At 39.7% G+C, this 14,901-nt stretch overlaps 2 protein-coding genes across 3 annotated transcripts in view; one reads left to right on the top strand and one right to left on the bottom strand.

The window, feature by feature from the left end:
* LOC125466459 (zinc finger protein Aiolos-like) overlaps positions 1–14,901 on the bottom strand; it is a 198,992-nt gene that overhangs the window by 183,455 nt on the left and 636 nt on the right. The gene's annotated exons all lie outside the window — the stretch shown is intronic.
* LOC125466143 (zona pellucida-binding protein 2-like) overlaps positions 11,935–14,901 on the top strand; it is a 49,399-nt gene continuing 46,432 nt past the window's right edge. Inside the window, exons 1-2 of the mRNA XM_059638652.1 lie at positions 11,935–12,023; positions 13,034–13,214. Coding sequence (XP_059494635.1) covers positions 11,935–12,023; positions 13,034–13,214 — 270 coding nt within the window. The remainder of the gene's footprint in view (positions 12,024–13,033; positions 13,215–14,901) is intronic.

Raw genomic sequence — 14,901 nt, 5'->3', positions numbered from 1 at the left:
TCAATAGATACTGTTCAATATTTTCCAATAATTTCCCTGCCGTATAAACACATGGGTGTTCACTGAATCCCGAGTGTGGAAGCAGGCCATTTGACCCATCGAGGTGTTATTTAGGGACTCTAATCTGAAGTCATCAGAAATAATATTTCTAATATAAAGGTGTTCGAATTTCTCATGTTTATTCATTCTTGTTATAACTGAATAGCTTTTATAATTTACTTTTTAGTAATTTTAATTCAATATCCTTACAACGTGTGATGCTCAGAAGTGTACGCAGTGCTCCACACACGACCAAACTATGGCTCTGTATTGTGTGGAATAAGTTTATCTGTATTACATTCTAGCCCTCTTGTCAGAAAGGATTGCCCTCAGTCAGCATTTTCATTACTTTTTGTATATGATTACGATACTTTAGTGAGCTTTTTACATGCTACTCTAAATGTCTAGGGACATCTACTGTATTTTGCCTTTGAACATATTGAGTATAAAATTCAATATAATTGAAATAATCTGTAAAATCTAAACTTAAGACATGGTCCTTTAAGACCATCAGATATTGGAGCAGAATTAGGCCATTCAGGCCATCATGTCTGCTCTGCCATTCGATCATAGCTAACATGTTTCTCAACCCAATTCTCCTAATTTCTCTTAAGAATTCTAACTCATCATAAATAGCATTTACCCTTGGTTGATTGTGATGAAGGTTCATTTTTTTGGGGACCTGTGTTCTAAAGTGGAGGAAAATAGATTATAGTTCCCAGTTCTGCAGCAGGGGGAGAATGGTAGGGAGGTGACTTTTTTTGCTCTGAAAAAGACAGAAAGTCATTTGGAGCTGTGAGTTCAGGACAACATTTACAAGAAATCGTGCGATTTTAACTAAATGACCAGCAAGCCACCTAGAGAAATAGACAGCTTCATAGGGAAATAAGGGGTCTGTAACAGCAGAACTGCTGTTAATAGCAATCTCCAAACAGTTGGGGCTGAACAGAAATCCTGAATTGCTTGGGAGTCAGCGAAAAGTAAGTTTCAGAAGCACTAGCCTCTGGAACTGTCAAAAAGAAGATATCCTACAAAGCTATTCAAGACATGAGTTTAGGAAACCCATGTTAAAGAATTATAGCGAGCTGAGTTTAATAGCTGGTTTTAAGGGTCCTGGGGAGGGATACTAAACTTTGAATGGAACACAATGAATACACAGAATTTTCTGCAAAGAAACATATTTATAAGTAAGCAAGAAGATTAAGCGTGGAGAGAGGGATCTCTCTTCACTGAGTTTTAAACGCATGTAAAGGATATTGCTGTGATAAAAGTGATAAATCTTTCTCTCTGATGTCTGTAATGAAATTGTTCCAATATTTTTCATATACTGTGATATAATTCATGTTTCTACTTTGTGCAATAAACGGTTATGTTCTTTTATTAAAAATACATTGGCAGCTTCTTGTGAATACATTCAGTGACTGAGCATCACAGTAAATTAAAAGAAAAAAATGTCCGGTGTTACCATCAGCTGAAATTATAGCAGAGCGGGAGTTCTTTACAAAATTAAAACTCCTTGAATTTAACAGGAATTCTGAATCATTAAAAATAAATACATGGTGGTACTGAGCATTAACATAGGAGAGTTGCTATAGAGTATAATACACAGGTTGAAATTTTAAAATGGCCTTTGTTGGTGCTAGGATTTTTCTGGGAGGAAAAGATGTTGCAGGATAAGACGTTTATAGTGATTTGCATCATTTAGAATTAAAAGGAGAAAATGTAAAATGATGTATTAAAAGAATTTAGCTAAGAAGCGGTTGGAAATTTTAAAAAACTCTAAATGGAAGAAAAAGAACAAAAATGAGAAAGAAAGAGATGAAAAGGTACAATGGAAGGGGCAATAGGATTAAAAATGCTTGAATTCAAAAGAGAGGGAGAAATCAGATATTAGAAAACTTGACTGAACAAAAGCTCAGAGTAAAGGAAGAAAAAAAGTGACTGTCGTTCAGAGAACAACGCTAATGAGGAAAATTATTTAACTAGATTATTGTATTTAATGACAAAATTTACTGAGTTTGGAATTGAAAGATACTTCATTTCATTTGAATAGAAAGCTTTGAAGTCATTCACTGTGAAGTCAGAACGGTTAAAAGATGTCTGGACCTTATTGTTACAGAGTGTCCTCATTGGTATAGCTATGAATGTTCACACCAGTTTGAAACAGAGCAGTCAACTGACAATGAACTATTTAAAATGATGACACTCAATGCTTCTGGAATTGTCTCTGAAGCTTATCGATTAAAATTTTTGACTGTAAGAAAGCAAGCTAATCAGATGTTAGTAGAATTTGTAAAACAAAAAGAAATGTTGTAGGATGAGTGGTTTCAATCATTGAAGTTGGTGAAAAAGATTGAGAACAGAAGGGAAATCATGACAGTGGAAAAAATCTAAAATGATATCCCAGTAAACAATGAAACACATTTAGAGGTGCATCAAGTATAAAAGACCTGAAAAACAGCAATTCTAGCAAATAACTATGATATCTCATCCAGGCAGTGACATGTGGAGAGATAGTCACTAAGGGAATCACAAAGAAACTGGAAAAATAAGGATAGAAAACATATTAGTTTTACAGAACAACCAGAAGGACACCAAATCGATAAAAGAAAAAGAATAAACCTAAACATGCAAAAGAAATTTAAAATATACCTCCATTGTTATATTGTATATATTAAATCCAGTTACTGGAAAGTAAATTACAATACTGAGAATGTCAAAAGAACCCTCAGAAAAGGCTTTATCAGGAAAGGAAATGAGCATTAAAGCTGTAGCAGTAGAACAGGTGGAACACGTTCCCTCAGAACTTACAACGGAGGGATAACTCAGAAGTCAAAAAAATTCTTCCTTGATTATAGCCAAACAGAATCAGATCACTAGACATTCTGAATATTTCAAAACAAGAGACATTTCTTTATTCTTTCAATCAAGGAAGTAAACCAATGCTATTGACAAACTATTGGAGCTAGTCAGTGAATTTGTTTTCCAGAAAGATTACTGAAGAACAAAATATTTAGGAGGTATGCACAGATATTATAAACTGGCTCCATTATATACAAGATAACAAAGTGTGGAGCTGGATGAACACAACAGGCCAAACAGCATCTTAGGAGCACAAAAGCTGACGTTTCGGGCCTAGACCCTTCATCAGTGAGCTCTCTGATGAAGGGTGGAGGCCCGAAACATCAGCTTTTGTGCTCCTAAGATGCTGCTTGGCCTGCTGTGTTCATCCAGCTCCACACTTTGTTATCTTGGATTCTCCAGCATCTGCAGTTCCCATTATCTCCATTATATACAGCTGGATTAAACAGCAATGATATTAAACAGAGAAGCTGGAATTGGAATTGTGCAACAAATCCCTATAAAATTTATTAATTTTACTTTAGGGGATGTCCTGGCTGGAACTAAAATGTTAGTCTCACCAAAGGCTGAGGTACAAAAATCAAGATGCTACAAGAAAGACATCTGTATTGTTTCTTGACTGTACTGTGAATAGATCTCAGGCCCATAGAATTACACTGGAAGGGGAAGTGTATGCAAAGGGAGGTGATGCTGAAATTCCGTTATCTGACACTATCTTTGAAAACTTAAGGAAAAAGGAGGAAGATAAAGAGAATGAGAATAGCATCTTCCTATACAGAAATGCAGTAAATGAGCCCTGAATTGAGGGCGCTGTATCAACAGCACACTCATAAATTGAATCAGAACCAATATCTCAGCATAGCTGTTTCAATGATGTCGACTATGGTGAGAAATCTTTGAGAATCTTGTGAGAAAGTTAGTGAGGCCTTTCTGGAAGTTGGGAACAACAAGGTAAGATGTCTAATTAAGTTCCACATATAGAGATAAGATTCTCACTAGTGAGTGGTGAAAGGGGATGATTATTACTCATTAACACCATCATTACTCCTTAATCACATCTCATTAACATGCACTCACCCATTCTACTATCTGCTAAGTAGAAAGTAGACCTCAACAATTTCTGACATGAAAGTCAGGCTGGTTATCTGGTGACACCAGTTTATTGCTTGCTCATCTGGAACTGTCTGGTTGGATACCCAGGACCAATGATTCAGGGCATGCTCAAGTGCAGCAGCTGCATGTACCCCCGGTCCACAGGAGCTGTCATGCGACATATTATGGCACATCTCCAATCAACCTATGGTATACTTCAGCACTTTAATGTTCCCATCGCCTAGCTCACAATTGGACCAGGCTGCAGTTCAGGGTTTCTCACTTGCTTTCTTAGCACTTACATAGCAATCACCTCGATGCTCACAGCATTGCTTTGTCTTTTAGTGCTTGCTCCCTGTGCCAGAGCTAACAGGTGCACAGTCCTTCTGTTTTGACTAGACTTTTAGAGCGTACGCTAAACTTGCCACCATTGTCAGCAGCCAACAGGTAAGAGGATGGGCAGGTTACTGTACAACACCATGCTGTGTAAACCTCACATCTGCGCCATGTGTCAACAGCATACATGGCCAAAGCACAGTATATGCTATAAGCAAACGGCCATGTCTCAGTCAAGGCGGCCATCCTTTAATCAGAGCACCACCAATATCAATCCAGGGACTTTGGCACGATCATTCAGGCACTCAGGCCAGTCAGGGTCAGGATCCTCTCCTTGCATTTGGGTGAGGGGCTAAATTTCGACGTTTGTCCACAAAAGCAGGGCACCAATTTCTCCTCTGCTGTTACATCCAAGGTAAATGTCATGAGGCAGCTCCAGACTGACAGTGCTTGATTGGGTGCACACAGCCTTCTAAAGATGGCACTAGGATCCTGGAATATCCTGGTAGTGGCAAGTGCCTCTGCCTTTAGTGAGTGGGAAAATTGCTTAAAATGTTGAATGGAATATTATGCTATCTCCCAGAAAACGATCAATGTAGCTTACCAAAACAATTACAGAATCATAAAATGAGTTGTGTAAATAGGTCAGGGAAAATATCTTTGATCATATGTGATGTTAATATAAGAGATGCATTACCTGCAAAACAATATCCTACAGTCTCAATTGAGAGAAGTTAGCTCAAAAGAGAATGAAGATTATTGAACTGAATCACAATATCTGGAATTTAGGATGTGGAATACTGTGTGCAATTCTGGTCTCCCTGCTTTTGAAAGGATGTTGGGAAACTTGAAAGGGTTCAAAAAAGATTTACAATGATGTTGCCAGGGTTGGCAGGTTTGAGCTACAGGGAGAGGCTGAATAGGCTGGGGCTAATTTCCCTGGAGCATCAGGGGCTGAGGGGTGACGTTTTAGATGTTTATAAAATCATAAGGGACATGGATAGGGTAGATAGACAAAGTTGTTCCCCATGGTGGAGGAGTCCAAAACTAGAGGCATAGGTTTAAGGAGAGAGGGGAAAGACTTAAAGGGGACTTAAAGGGCAACTTTTCACACAGAGGTTATTGCATGTATGGAATGAACTGCCAGAGGAAGTGGTGGAGACTGGAACAATTATAACATTTAAAAAGTATCTGGATGGTATATGAATAGTAAGTGTTTAGAGGGATATGGGTCATCTGCAAGCAAATGGGACTAGATATATCTAGGATATCTGGATGGCATGGACGGGTTGGACTGAAGGGTCTGTTACCATACTGTATGTCTCTATGAGTATATAACTCTGTGTTGAAATCAAATGGATCTCAATGATCATGTATAGATTATCACAAAGTCAATACAGTACCAAAGACAAAACGATATCTGATTCCACTGCAGAGCTGTGGCGTTCAGCAGGGATCAGTGCTGGAACCTTTGTTGTTTGTAATATATATAAATGATCTGGAGGAAAATGTAAATGATGAGGCATAAATGAGGTGGACAGTCAGAAGCTTTTTGCCAGTGTGGGAAAGGTCAATCACACAAGGGCACAGCTTCAAGGTGAGAGGGGAAGGTTTAGGGGAAAAATGCAGCGAAAATTTTTCACACACAGAGGTCGGGTCCTGGAACGCACTACCAGTGGCTGGTGGAAGCAGCCATGTTTAGCGATGTTTAAGGCGTATCTTGATAGACACATGAATGTGAGATTAACAGAAGGATAGACACCATGCATGGGCACTAAGTAGCGAGTTTAAATATGGATTCAGACATGGCACGCCAAAGGACGTGTTCTGGTGCTGTATTTAATTGTATATTCTATTAGCTGTATTGAGAGATTTGAACAAGCATAGTTAATTATAACAAGTAGATTTATAAATTACATGTTGGCCACCTTCAATGACTGAAGTGGTCAAATAAATATCAGCTTTTGTAAACCCAAGTGGACTTCATCAATGTAAAAGTCATGCCATTTAGAATAAAAAATGCACCTGCAATTTTTCAAGGGTTAATCAACAAGGTCACTGAAGGATTCTGCAATTGTGTTGTATATATTGATGAACTGGTTGTATTCAACCTGGAAGGACCATTTATAAGACTTGTGTAAGATATGAAAGACTTTGTGCATTTCATGTAAATCATGTAAATATACATTAATATATATAAAACTGAAATACTGATAATGAAATTACAATAGAAAATGAAAATGCTTCTTAAAAATACCCTTTCTATGGCAGGGAGATGTGATGTAGATCAATAATATATTATTTGAGAACTTGGGCCATTATCAGTATTTCTGTTTTTTTTATATATAGTACATTTATGTATATATATCAGAAGTGGGGATGTTCACCAATGATTACACAACGTTGAACACCATAGGCACCTCCTCAGACACTGATGCAGTCCGTGTGCAAACCAGTCTGGTCAATGAGATAGTAGGAACTGCTGATGCTGGGGAATCTGAGATAAACACGGTGTGAAGCTGCATGAACACAGCAGGCCACGTAGCATCAGAGGAGCAGGAAAGTTTGACATTTTGGATCGAGACCCTTCTTCAGAAATTCCTAGCCTCTGACCTGCTCATACCACGAGTCCAGTTGAGTTTCTGGTAAATGGTAATCCCCAGGATTTTGATAGTGAGGAGATGGTAACACCATTGAACATCAAGGGATGTTGGTTATACTGTCTCTTATTAGTGAACCAGATTTTGTGTTGTAAAAGTGTCACTTGCCACTTTTCAGTTCATGCCTGGATATTGACGAGATAACACGGTGTGAAGCTGAATGAACACAGCAGGACAAGCAGCATGAGAGGAGCAGGAAAGTTTGATGTTTTGGATTGAGACCCTTCTTCAGAAATGCAGGTCAGAGGCTAGGAATACGGCAATGAGTAACTCACCTCCTGACTCCCCAAAGCCTATCCTCCATCCACAAAGCACAAGTTAGGAGTATAATGGAATACTCCCCACTTACCTGAATGGGTGCAAACCCTTACAACACTCAAGAAGCTTGACACCATCCAAGACAAAGCAGCCGCTTGATTGGCACCGCATCCACAAACATCTCCTCACTCCACCACCGACGCTCAGTAACAGCAGTGTATAATATCTAAAGGTGTACTGTAGAAATTCATCAAAGATCCTCACTGGGTCAAAATCTTGGAATTCTCTCCCTAACGTCATTGTGGGTCAACCCACAGCAGGTGGGCTGCAGCAGATGAAGAAGGCAGCTCACCACCACCTTCTCAGGGCAACTAGAGACAAGCAATAAATGCTGACCCAGCCAGTGATGCCCACATCCCACAACAAGGAATTTTTTTTTAAATTTAAGGAAATAAACAAAAATATCCAAAAACAGAAGGCTTTGGAGGTGGTGGAGAGAAAGATATCCTACAATGCTGCTGAAGTTCGAGTTTAGGAAGCTCATGTTAAAGAGTAATATTGACTTGAGTTTTATAGATTATTTCAGGGGTCTCAAGGGAAACATTAGCTAAACAAGATAACATTGATTGAATGTACAGAGTCTACTAAAGGCTAACTGATTACAGCTACAGGAGCTGAGCGAAAAGCTTTAGAATGGAGAAATAAGATGTCATTTTACTGAGGATTTAGTGCCTATAGGTGTTTTGCTTGGATAGAACAAATGAACCATTTCTTTGTGTGGCTTGTGATAAGACTGCTGCAATAGTCTTGTGTTCTGTGATATAGTTCATGCATTTCTCTCATGTCAGAAACCCTTCTTTCTTTTATTAAAACTAAACTTACAGCATTTTATGTATATGTTCAGTGACTGATCTCCACAGCAAGTGAAAATTAAAATTAAAATTATGACCTATTAAGCCAGGTTCTTCTCTAGGATTTGACTTGTCCAGTATTAACACAGCTATCCTTAGGAGAATGCAAGGAACCTGGGACAAATCTCACTGGGCAGGTCTATCCCACCCTGGGACAAATCTCACTGTGCAGGCCTATCCCACCCTGGGACAAATCTCACTGTGCAGGTCTATCCCACCCTGGGACAAATCTCACTGTGCAACGCCTCACTGTGACCATTCCAGTTTTTCTTACCAGTCATTAGACGAAAGTCTCCATATCTACAGATAACACTTTATTCTGATTACCATTCAGTACAATACTTCCATGAAGCTCCTTTGCATGAAACCACGCTGCTTTTAAAGTAAACTGGAAATGAAACCAAAGTGTGCCACTCTAACTTATTCAAATATTAGCCCCATCCTAGCTTCTAGTTCCTCTCAGTACTTGTGGTCTCTGCACACTCCCCCTCCCCAAAGAACATTGTCTAGGAACTCTGGGGACAGTTCTCAGTATTACCATCACCTGGGACTAGACCAGTTAGCAAGAATTCAGGGGGAAGCTCCTTAAACCTGCTCTAAATAAACATGTTATTTAAATGATGAGAGATTGCAGAGCTCTGAGATGTAGAGATATCTGGGTGTCCTGGTACATGAATCACAAAAGGTTACTTTGCAGGTACAGCAAGTAATTAGGAAAACTAATAGAATGTTATCAATTATCACAAGGAGGCATGAATACAAGAGTAGGGAGGTTATGCTTCAGTTACACAAGGCAATGGTGAGACAGCATTTCATATACTGTACACATTATTGGTCCCATTATTTAAATATGTTGGAGGCAGTTCAGAGAGATTTGGTAGACTGATTTGATTTGATTTATGATTCTCACGTACCGAGATACAGTGAAAGGTATTGGTTTTTGTGCTGTCCAGATGCAAAGTTTACTTAAGTGCATCATGGTAATAGAACTGAATGCGAGATACAGTGCTACAGCTACAGATAAGGTACAGAGGTGCAGAGAAAGATCAGCTCTAACATATCGAGGTCCAATCATAAGTCTGACAATAAGCATGGAACAAGCTGCTCTTAAATCTTTCAGTGTGTGTTTTCAAACTTCTGCATCTTCAGCCCGATGGGAGAGGGTGGAAGAGAGCATAACTGGGGTGGAAGGGGCCTTTGATAATGTTGGCTGCTTTCCCGAAGCAGAGGGAAGTCTAGATGGGGAGGAAGGAAGGCTGGTTTTCACATGGACTGGGCTACATTTTCAACTCTCTGTAATTTCTTGTAGTCTTGGGCAAGGCAGTTGCCATACCAGGCTGTGATGCATCTGGATAGAATGCTTTCTAATGTGCATCAATAAAGATTGGTAAGTGTCATTGTGGACATGCCGAATGTCTTACAAGGAAAGGTTGGACAGACTAGGGTTGTATCTACTAGAGTGCAGTAAAGTAACAAGTGACTTGATCGAAACATGAATTCTCAGGAATCCCACAAAGTGGATGTGGAAAGGATGTTTCCTCTTATAGGAGAATCTAGAACAAAGGATTACCGATTAAAATATCAGAGGTCACCCATTTAAAATGGAGAAGAGGCCACTGTTTTTCTCTCAGAAGGTAATTTTGGTAACTCTCTTCCTGAGAGGTGGTGGAAGCAGAGTCCTTGAATATTTTAAGGTAGAGATAGATAGATTCTTGTTAACCAAAGGAGCGAAAGGTTCCATTAATCGCAGGAATTCAGATTTGAGGTTACAATCAGGTCAGCACAGAAGACTGCTAAATAAGAGGAAGGCCCATGGTGTTAAGGCAAGGTACTGGCATGGATAGAGGATTGGTCAACTGGCAGAAGACAGAGAGAGGAAAAAATGCTTTTTTTCAAGTGACTAGTGGAATTCAGCAGGGTTCAGTATTGGGATAACTATTCAAATTATACGTTAACTACGTGCACAAAAGTACTGAGCTGTAAGGGGTCATTGATAGATTGTGATTGCAAGGACATCTATTCTAAATCTAAATACACAGATGAGAGAATTTGAAATGGGGAGGAGTTGAGAAATGTGCAGAAGTAGGGAGATTTATAGGTCCAAGTACACGAACCAGTAAATGCTCGAGGACAGATACAAAGAATTTGTAAGGCAAAAGGGATGTTGGTTTTTAACTCACTAAGGCTGGAAAATAAAGTTGTGCCTGTTATTATATAGGTGTATAAAGTTCTGGAGACAGCAGTACATTCCATTCTGGTGCCACAACTCAAGAAGGATAGATATCTTTAACCAACCCTTTTAGGCATGTTATGACACACCTCTGGAGTAGCTGGACCTTGAAACCAGGCCTTTTGACCCAGAGATAGAGACATTAACATTGATCCACAACAGTCCTCAGAAAGGACACAGCTGCCTCAGAAATCAGGCAATGTAAATTGACAAATGATGGCAGAGCTAAAAGCATCAAAGCAGGTAGTTTGGATAGTGAGGTAGCGTTTGGTATGCTTGCCATTACTGGTCAGTGCACTGAGTTTCAGAGTTGGAATGTCATGTTGCAGATGTACAGGATATTGATTCAACCAATTTTGGAATAGTGAGTTCAATTCTGGCCTCCCTGCCAAGGGAAGGATGTTGTGAAATGTGAAAGGGTTCAGAAAAGATTTACAAGGATGTTGCCAGGGTTGGAGGGTTTGAGCTACAGGGAGAGGCTGAATAGACTGAGGCTATTTTCCCTAGAGCATCAGAGACTGAGGGGTGATTTTACAGAGGTTTATAGAATCATGAGGGGCATGTATGGGGTAAACAGAGGAGTCCAAAATTAGGGAGCATAGGTTTAAAGTGAAAGGGAAAAGATATAAAAGGGACCTAAGGACAAATGTTTTCACACAGAGGGCAGTGCGTGTATGGAATGAGCTGCCAGAGGGAGTGGTAGAGGCTGGTACAATTACAGCATTTAAAAGGCATCTGGATGGGTATACGAATAGGAAGGGTTTAAAAGGGATATGGACCAAATGCTGGCAAATGGGACTAGATTTACATAAGATATCTGGCTGGCATGGACGTGCTGGACCAAAGGGTCTGTTTCCGTGCTTTATATCTCTATGACTCTATGACAATAAGGCAAATTTTATTATCTAGGGTTGTATTGTCTTGAATATAGTACATTAATGATTATTGAATTCAGGTGAATAAAACAAGGTTTATAAAAGCAGGAGGAGCATAGATAAGGGAAATACCCAAGGTCTTTTCCCCAGGGTAGGGAAATCAAAAAAACTAGAGGGCGTAGGTTTAAGGTGAGAGGGGAAAGATTTAAATGGGGGTTAAAGTACAACTTTGTCACACAGAGGGATGGAATAAACTGCCAGAGGAAGTGGTAGAGTTGGGTACGATTACAACATTTAAAAGACATTTGGATAGGTACATGGATAGGAAACGTTTAGAGGGATATGGACCAAAGGCAAGTAAATGGGACTAGTCCAGTTTGTGAAACTTGATCTGCATGGATGAGGGTTTATTTCCATGCTGCATGTCTCTACGACACTAAATTATGATACTACTAAAAAGCTTCAGAAACTGAGATGTAGGGCATAATGTTCCAGATACTTGGAGTAGCAAAAATCAAAAATAAAATCATCAGGCTAGCTCTCCAACATGCTTGCTCCTTCTCACAATTTTCCTGGAAATGGGATCACTTTGGTGACAGCAACCAACTAACAATACCAGAAATCTAATTCAAGTTTCTAATGAGCCAATTAGCACTTAATTTAACAGAGAAATGCAAATTCCTACGCAAAACACAGGCCACTCACTGTGTCAGCACACTGGCAGCGAGGAGAAGGTAGCTCACAACGGGAAGGTGGAAATGTAAGCAATTGGAAGGATTTCAAATGTACAGCTGCAATAAATGGTAAGGGGTCATTAGGAGACTGATATCTCTGACATTGCTGGGCCTGATACAGCAGCAGCTGCTACCATGGTCCTGAATGGGAAAACAGTGAAGGCTGCCAGAATCTTAACAATCATCTGTAATGACAAACACCTACCATTTCTTATTGTTCAGTGCACCCATAGGAAGCTTATTCACCACCCCCAGTCAGATTTTGCCAGTAAGGAGCAGAGAGCAAGATCTGAAAATTCCCAATTCTTGAAAATCTTCTACGTGTGACGGATTTTGGCCAGAGAACTCAAATTATAACCAAGCCTTGGAGATGGAATGGAGATTTACTAGACTGGCACCAGGAAAAATTACCCAAAATTATCGAAACTGCAGATTCTCCACACAGCACAAGTTAAATGAAAATTTGTAATCAAATTTATCAAAACCATGCATTAGTTTGACACATTGAATAAGGAAAACCTTGCCTGTAGCAGAAATGTCTGTAACGGAAGGACATTTGAAGGGAAATGGCAAAAGAGCCAGAAACAATGTTAGGAATAAGAAATGCATACAGCAAGTTATCACAGTCTGCCTAAAAGGGTCCAGGGAGCGGATCCAACAACTTTCAGGAAATTGCATCAATAATAGAGGGGGGGGGTTCGAAATGGTGAGAGATGACGGGTCAAAGCCAGAGAACGTGAGTAATTTGACAGCTGTTTTAAAGAGCTGGTACCGATACTAAACAACCTTCCCCCACACCCTCTCCATGTGTCTTATCATTTTTAAAATTATTTTGGGATATGGGCACTGAGTACCAGTCACTGGTTAACTAGACCAAGCAGTGGTGATATTTCCTCCTTGAAGTGAATCAGTTGGGCTTATACAGCAGTCCTCCTGTCAGAGCTACTTTGTGGCCAGCCACAAATTACCAGATTTATTGAATCCAATTTCACAACTTGCCAGGATGAGGTCTGAATTTACGAACTCTTGTTGCTAGTACCATAGTGAGGAGGCCACTGTACCCTGAGATAATGTTGCTTGGTAACAGGGAAAGGTTCAGTTCGTGCTTCCTGACACTTCCTACAATATTCTTGTTCCACCTGAGCGAGTCTTTCATTTATTTAGAAGACTACGACACTGGAAAACCTGAATCAAAGCAGTCCAGTGTTAGACAGCAGGTAAATAGCAAAACTATTTTATAAATTATTGACAATTACTCTCAGATTGGATGTGATAATTAAGGATTTTTACTTTATCGAGTGATCCTTTTCATTCAGTTCTAGAACTGTATTTTACTGAACGATTTAAGGAAAACTTCCACAAAACAAGAACAACGGATCACTTTTGGATTGAACAATTCGTTCCAACACAGTGGAATTTTACCAAGGTGCTGTATAAGCTGTCATCAAGAAACGTTGGCAGTGAGCTGAGGAGGTATTCAGCTTCAGATTTTCCCTCCTTTGCGTCGGTGTTACCTTTTCCATAAACAGACATGAGTCTATAACACAATGTTTCTAATAAATCACATCAGCACTGGGCGGAGAATTTTATATTCCTTTACAGTGACACCATAAAGACATCATTCAAACAAAACTTTTTATAGAAAACAGAATATTACTTCCACCCTCAAATCGAACGTTAATTATTTTTTCTTCAGATGACATCACAGTCAGCTTCATTTTTTAAATAAATCCATTATCTATCAGCACCAGCGTACACCGTTTCCAAAGCTCGAAGTTTTACTTATTGGCACTTTTGAAGTGAATCCGCAATTCTGCCACCGCACAGCACTGGATACTAATCTGTCACACTCACAGTTAATAGTTCCTTCAAAATGGCTCCTTTTACCCATCTCCAGAGCACGGCCTGTGGGCGGGTAGATTAATTTAACAAAGTTATAGTGAACATGAGAGAGTTGGAAGTTGTGCGGCGCCGAGCGCTTCGATCCGAACCCCCAATTTGGATTGCAAGTTGCAACAATTTAAAGTTAGGTAGTGACTGGTTGTAAAAATTCTTAACTACTCCTAAGTTTCTATCCAAATTCTGCTGAAATTACTTGCCAGGATTGTAAATTACTGGACGTAGTAAAGATGACCATTCAAATCCAATTCCAAAATGTACGGATTTCCACTGGATTTGCACTCAGACCAACGACAAACCTAGTCATCAAATCACTCAACCGGAGCGATATGTTGCAACCCAAGTAGAAAACCTTTCGTTTTCAGAGGAAAATAAGCCAAATGGAATGTCGTATTTCAAAATAAACGTCTTCATGCAGGAAATCCATTGCGAGCCGGGAACCTCGTCACATATGCAAGATATATTTCAGTTTCTCCCTTTCGACTAAGTGCCCAACGCGTTTAAGAGATCTTTAACTACATGTGTTGAAAACTATGAAGACATGTCTTGGGCACCAGTAGGTGAAAAACTTAACTGACTATGTTATCACCGCCAGACAAAAAAAAGTGTGATTGTATCAAACAGACAATAAGAATGACATGCCACCGCAGATCGTGGTTAGCACAGCAACTGGCACCTGAAATCCTGCTGCTGCTCCTTTCTCACACAGAATCACAGAACGTGAAGGAGAGGATTGGGAATGGCAGTATTGGGCAATGACAGAGATGGCTCTGGCCAGCCGGTTGTGGCTCCAATGGTCTCTCATTTTGTTTCTGATGGGTGGGGGACGGGATTATGGTCCAGAAGTAACAACATTTACAAAAATTATTCTACAAAACATTAACATATAATTCCGGTGCACTGAAACGTCTTTCTATCACAAAAGCGTTGAAATAAGTGGAGGAACCAAAGTCAGCATACTTGTCAAGTTAAGCTACTCGCTCCAAGAAACCAGCACTCCAAAAT

Source organism: Stegostoma tigrinum, chromosome 31 (genome assembly GCF_030684315.1).
Source record: "Stegostoma tigrinum isolate sSteTig4 chromosome 31, sSteTig4.hap1, whole genome shotgun sequence".
Classification (NCBI taxonomy): Eukaryota; Metazoa; Chordata; class Chondrichthyes; order Orectolobiformes; family Stegostomatidae; genus Stegostoma; species Stegostoma tigrinum.
Note: the sequence above shows the minus strand (reverse complement) of the source record. Positions and strands in the feature narration are given on the sequence as shown.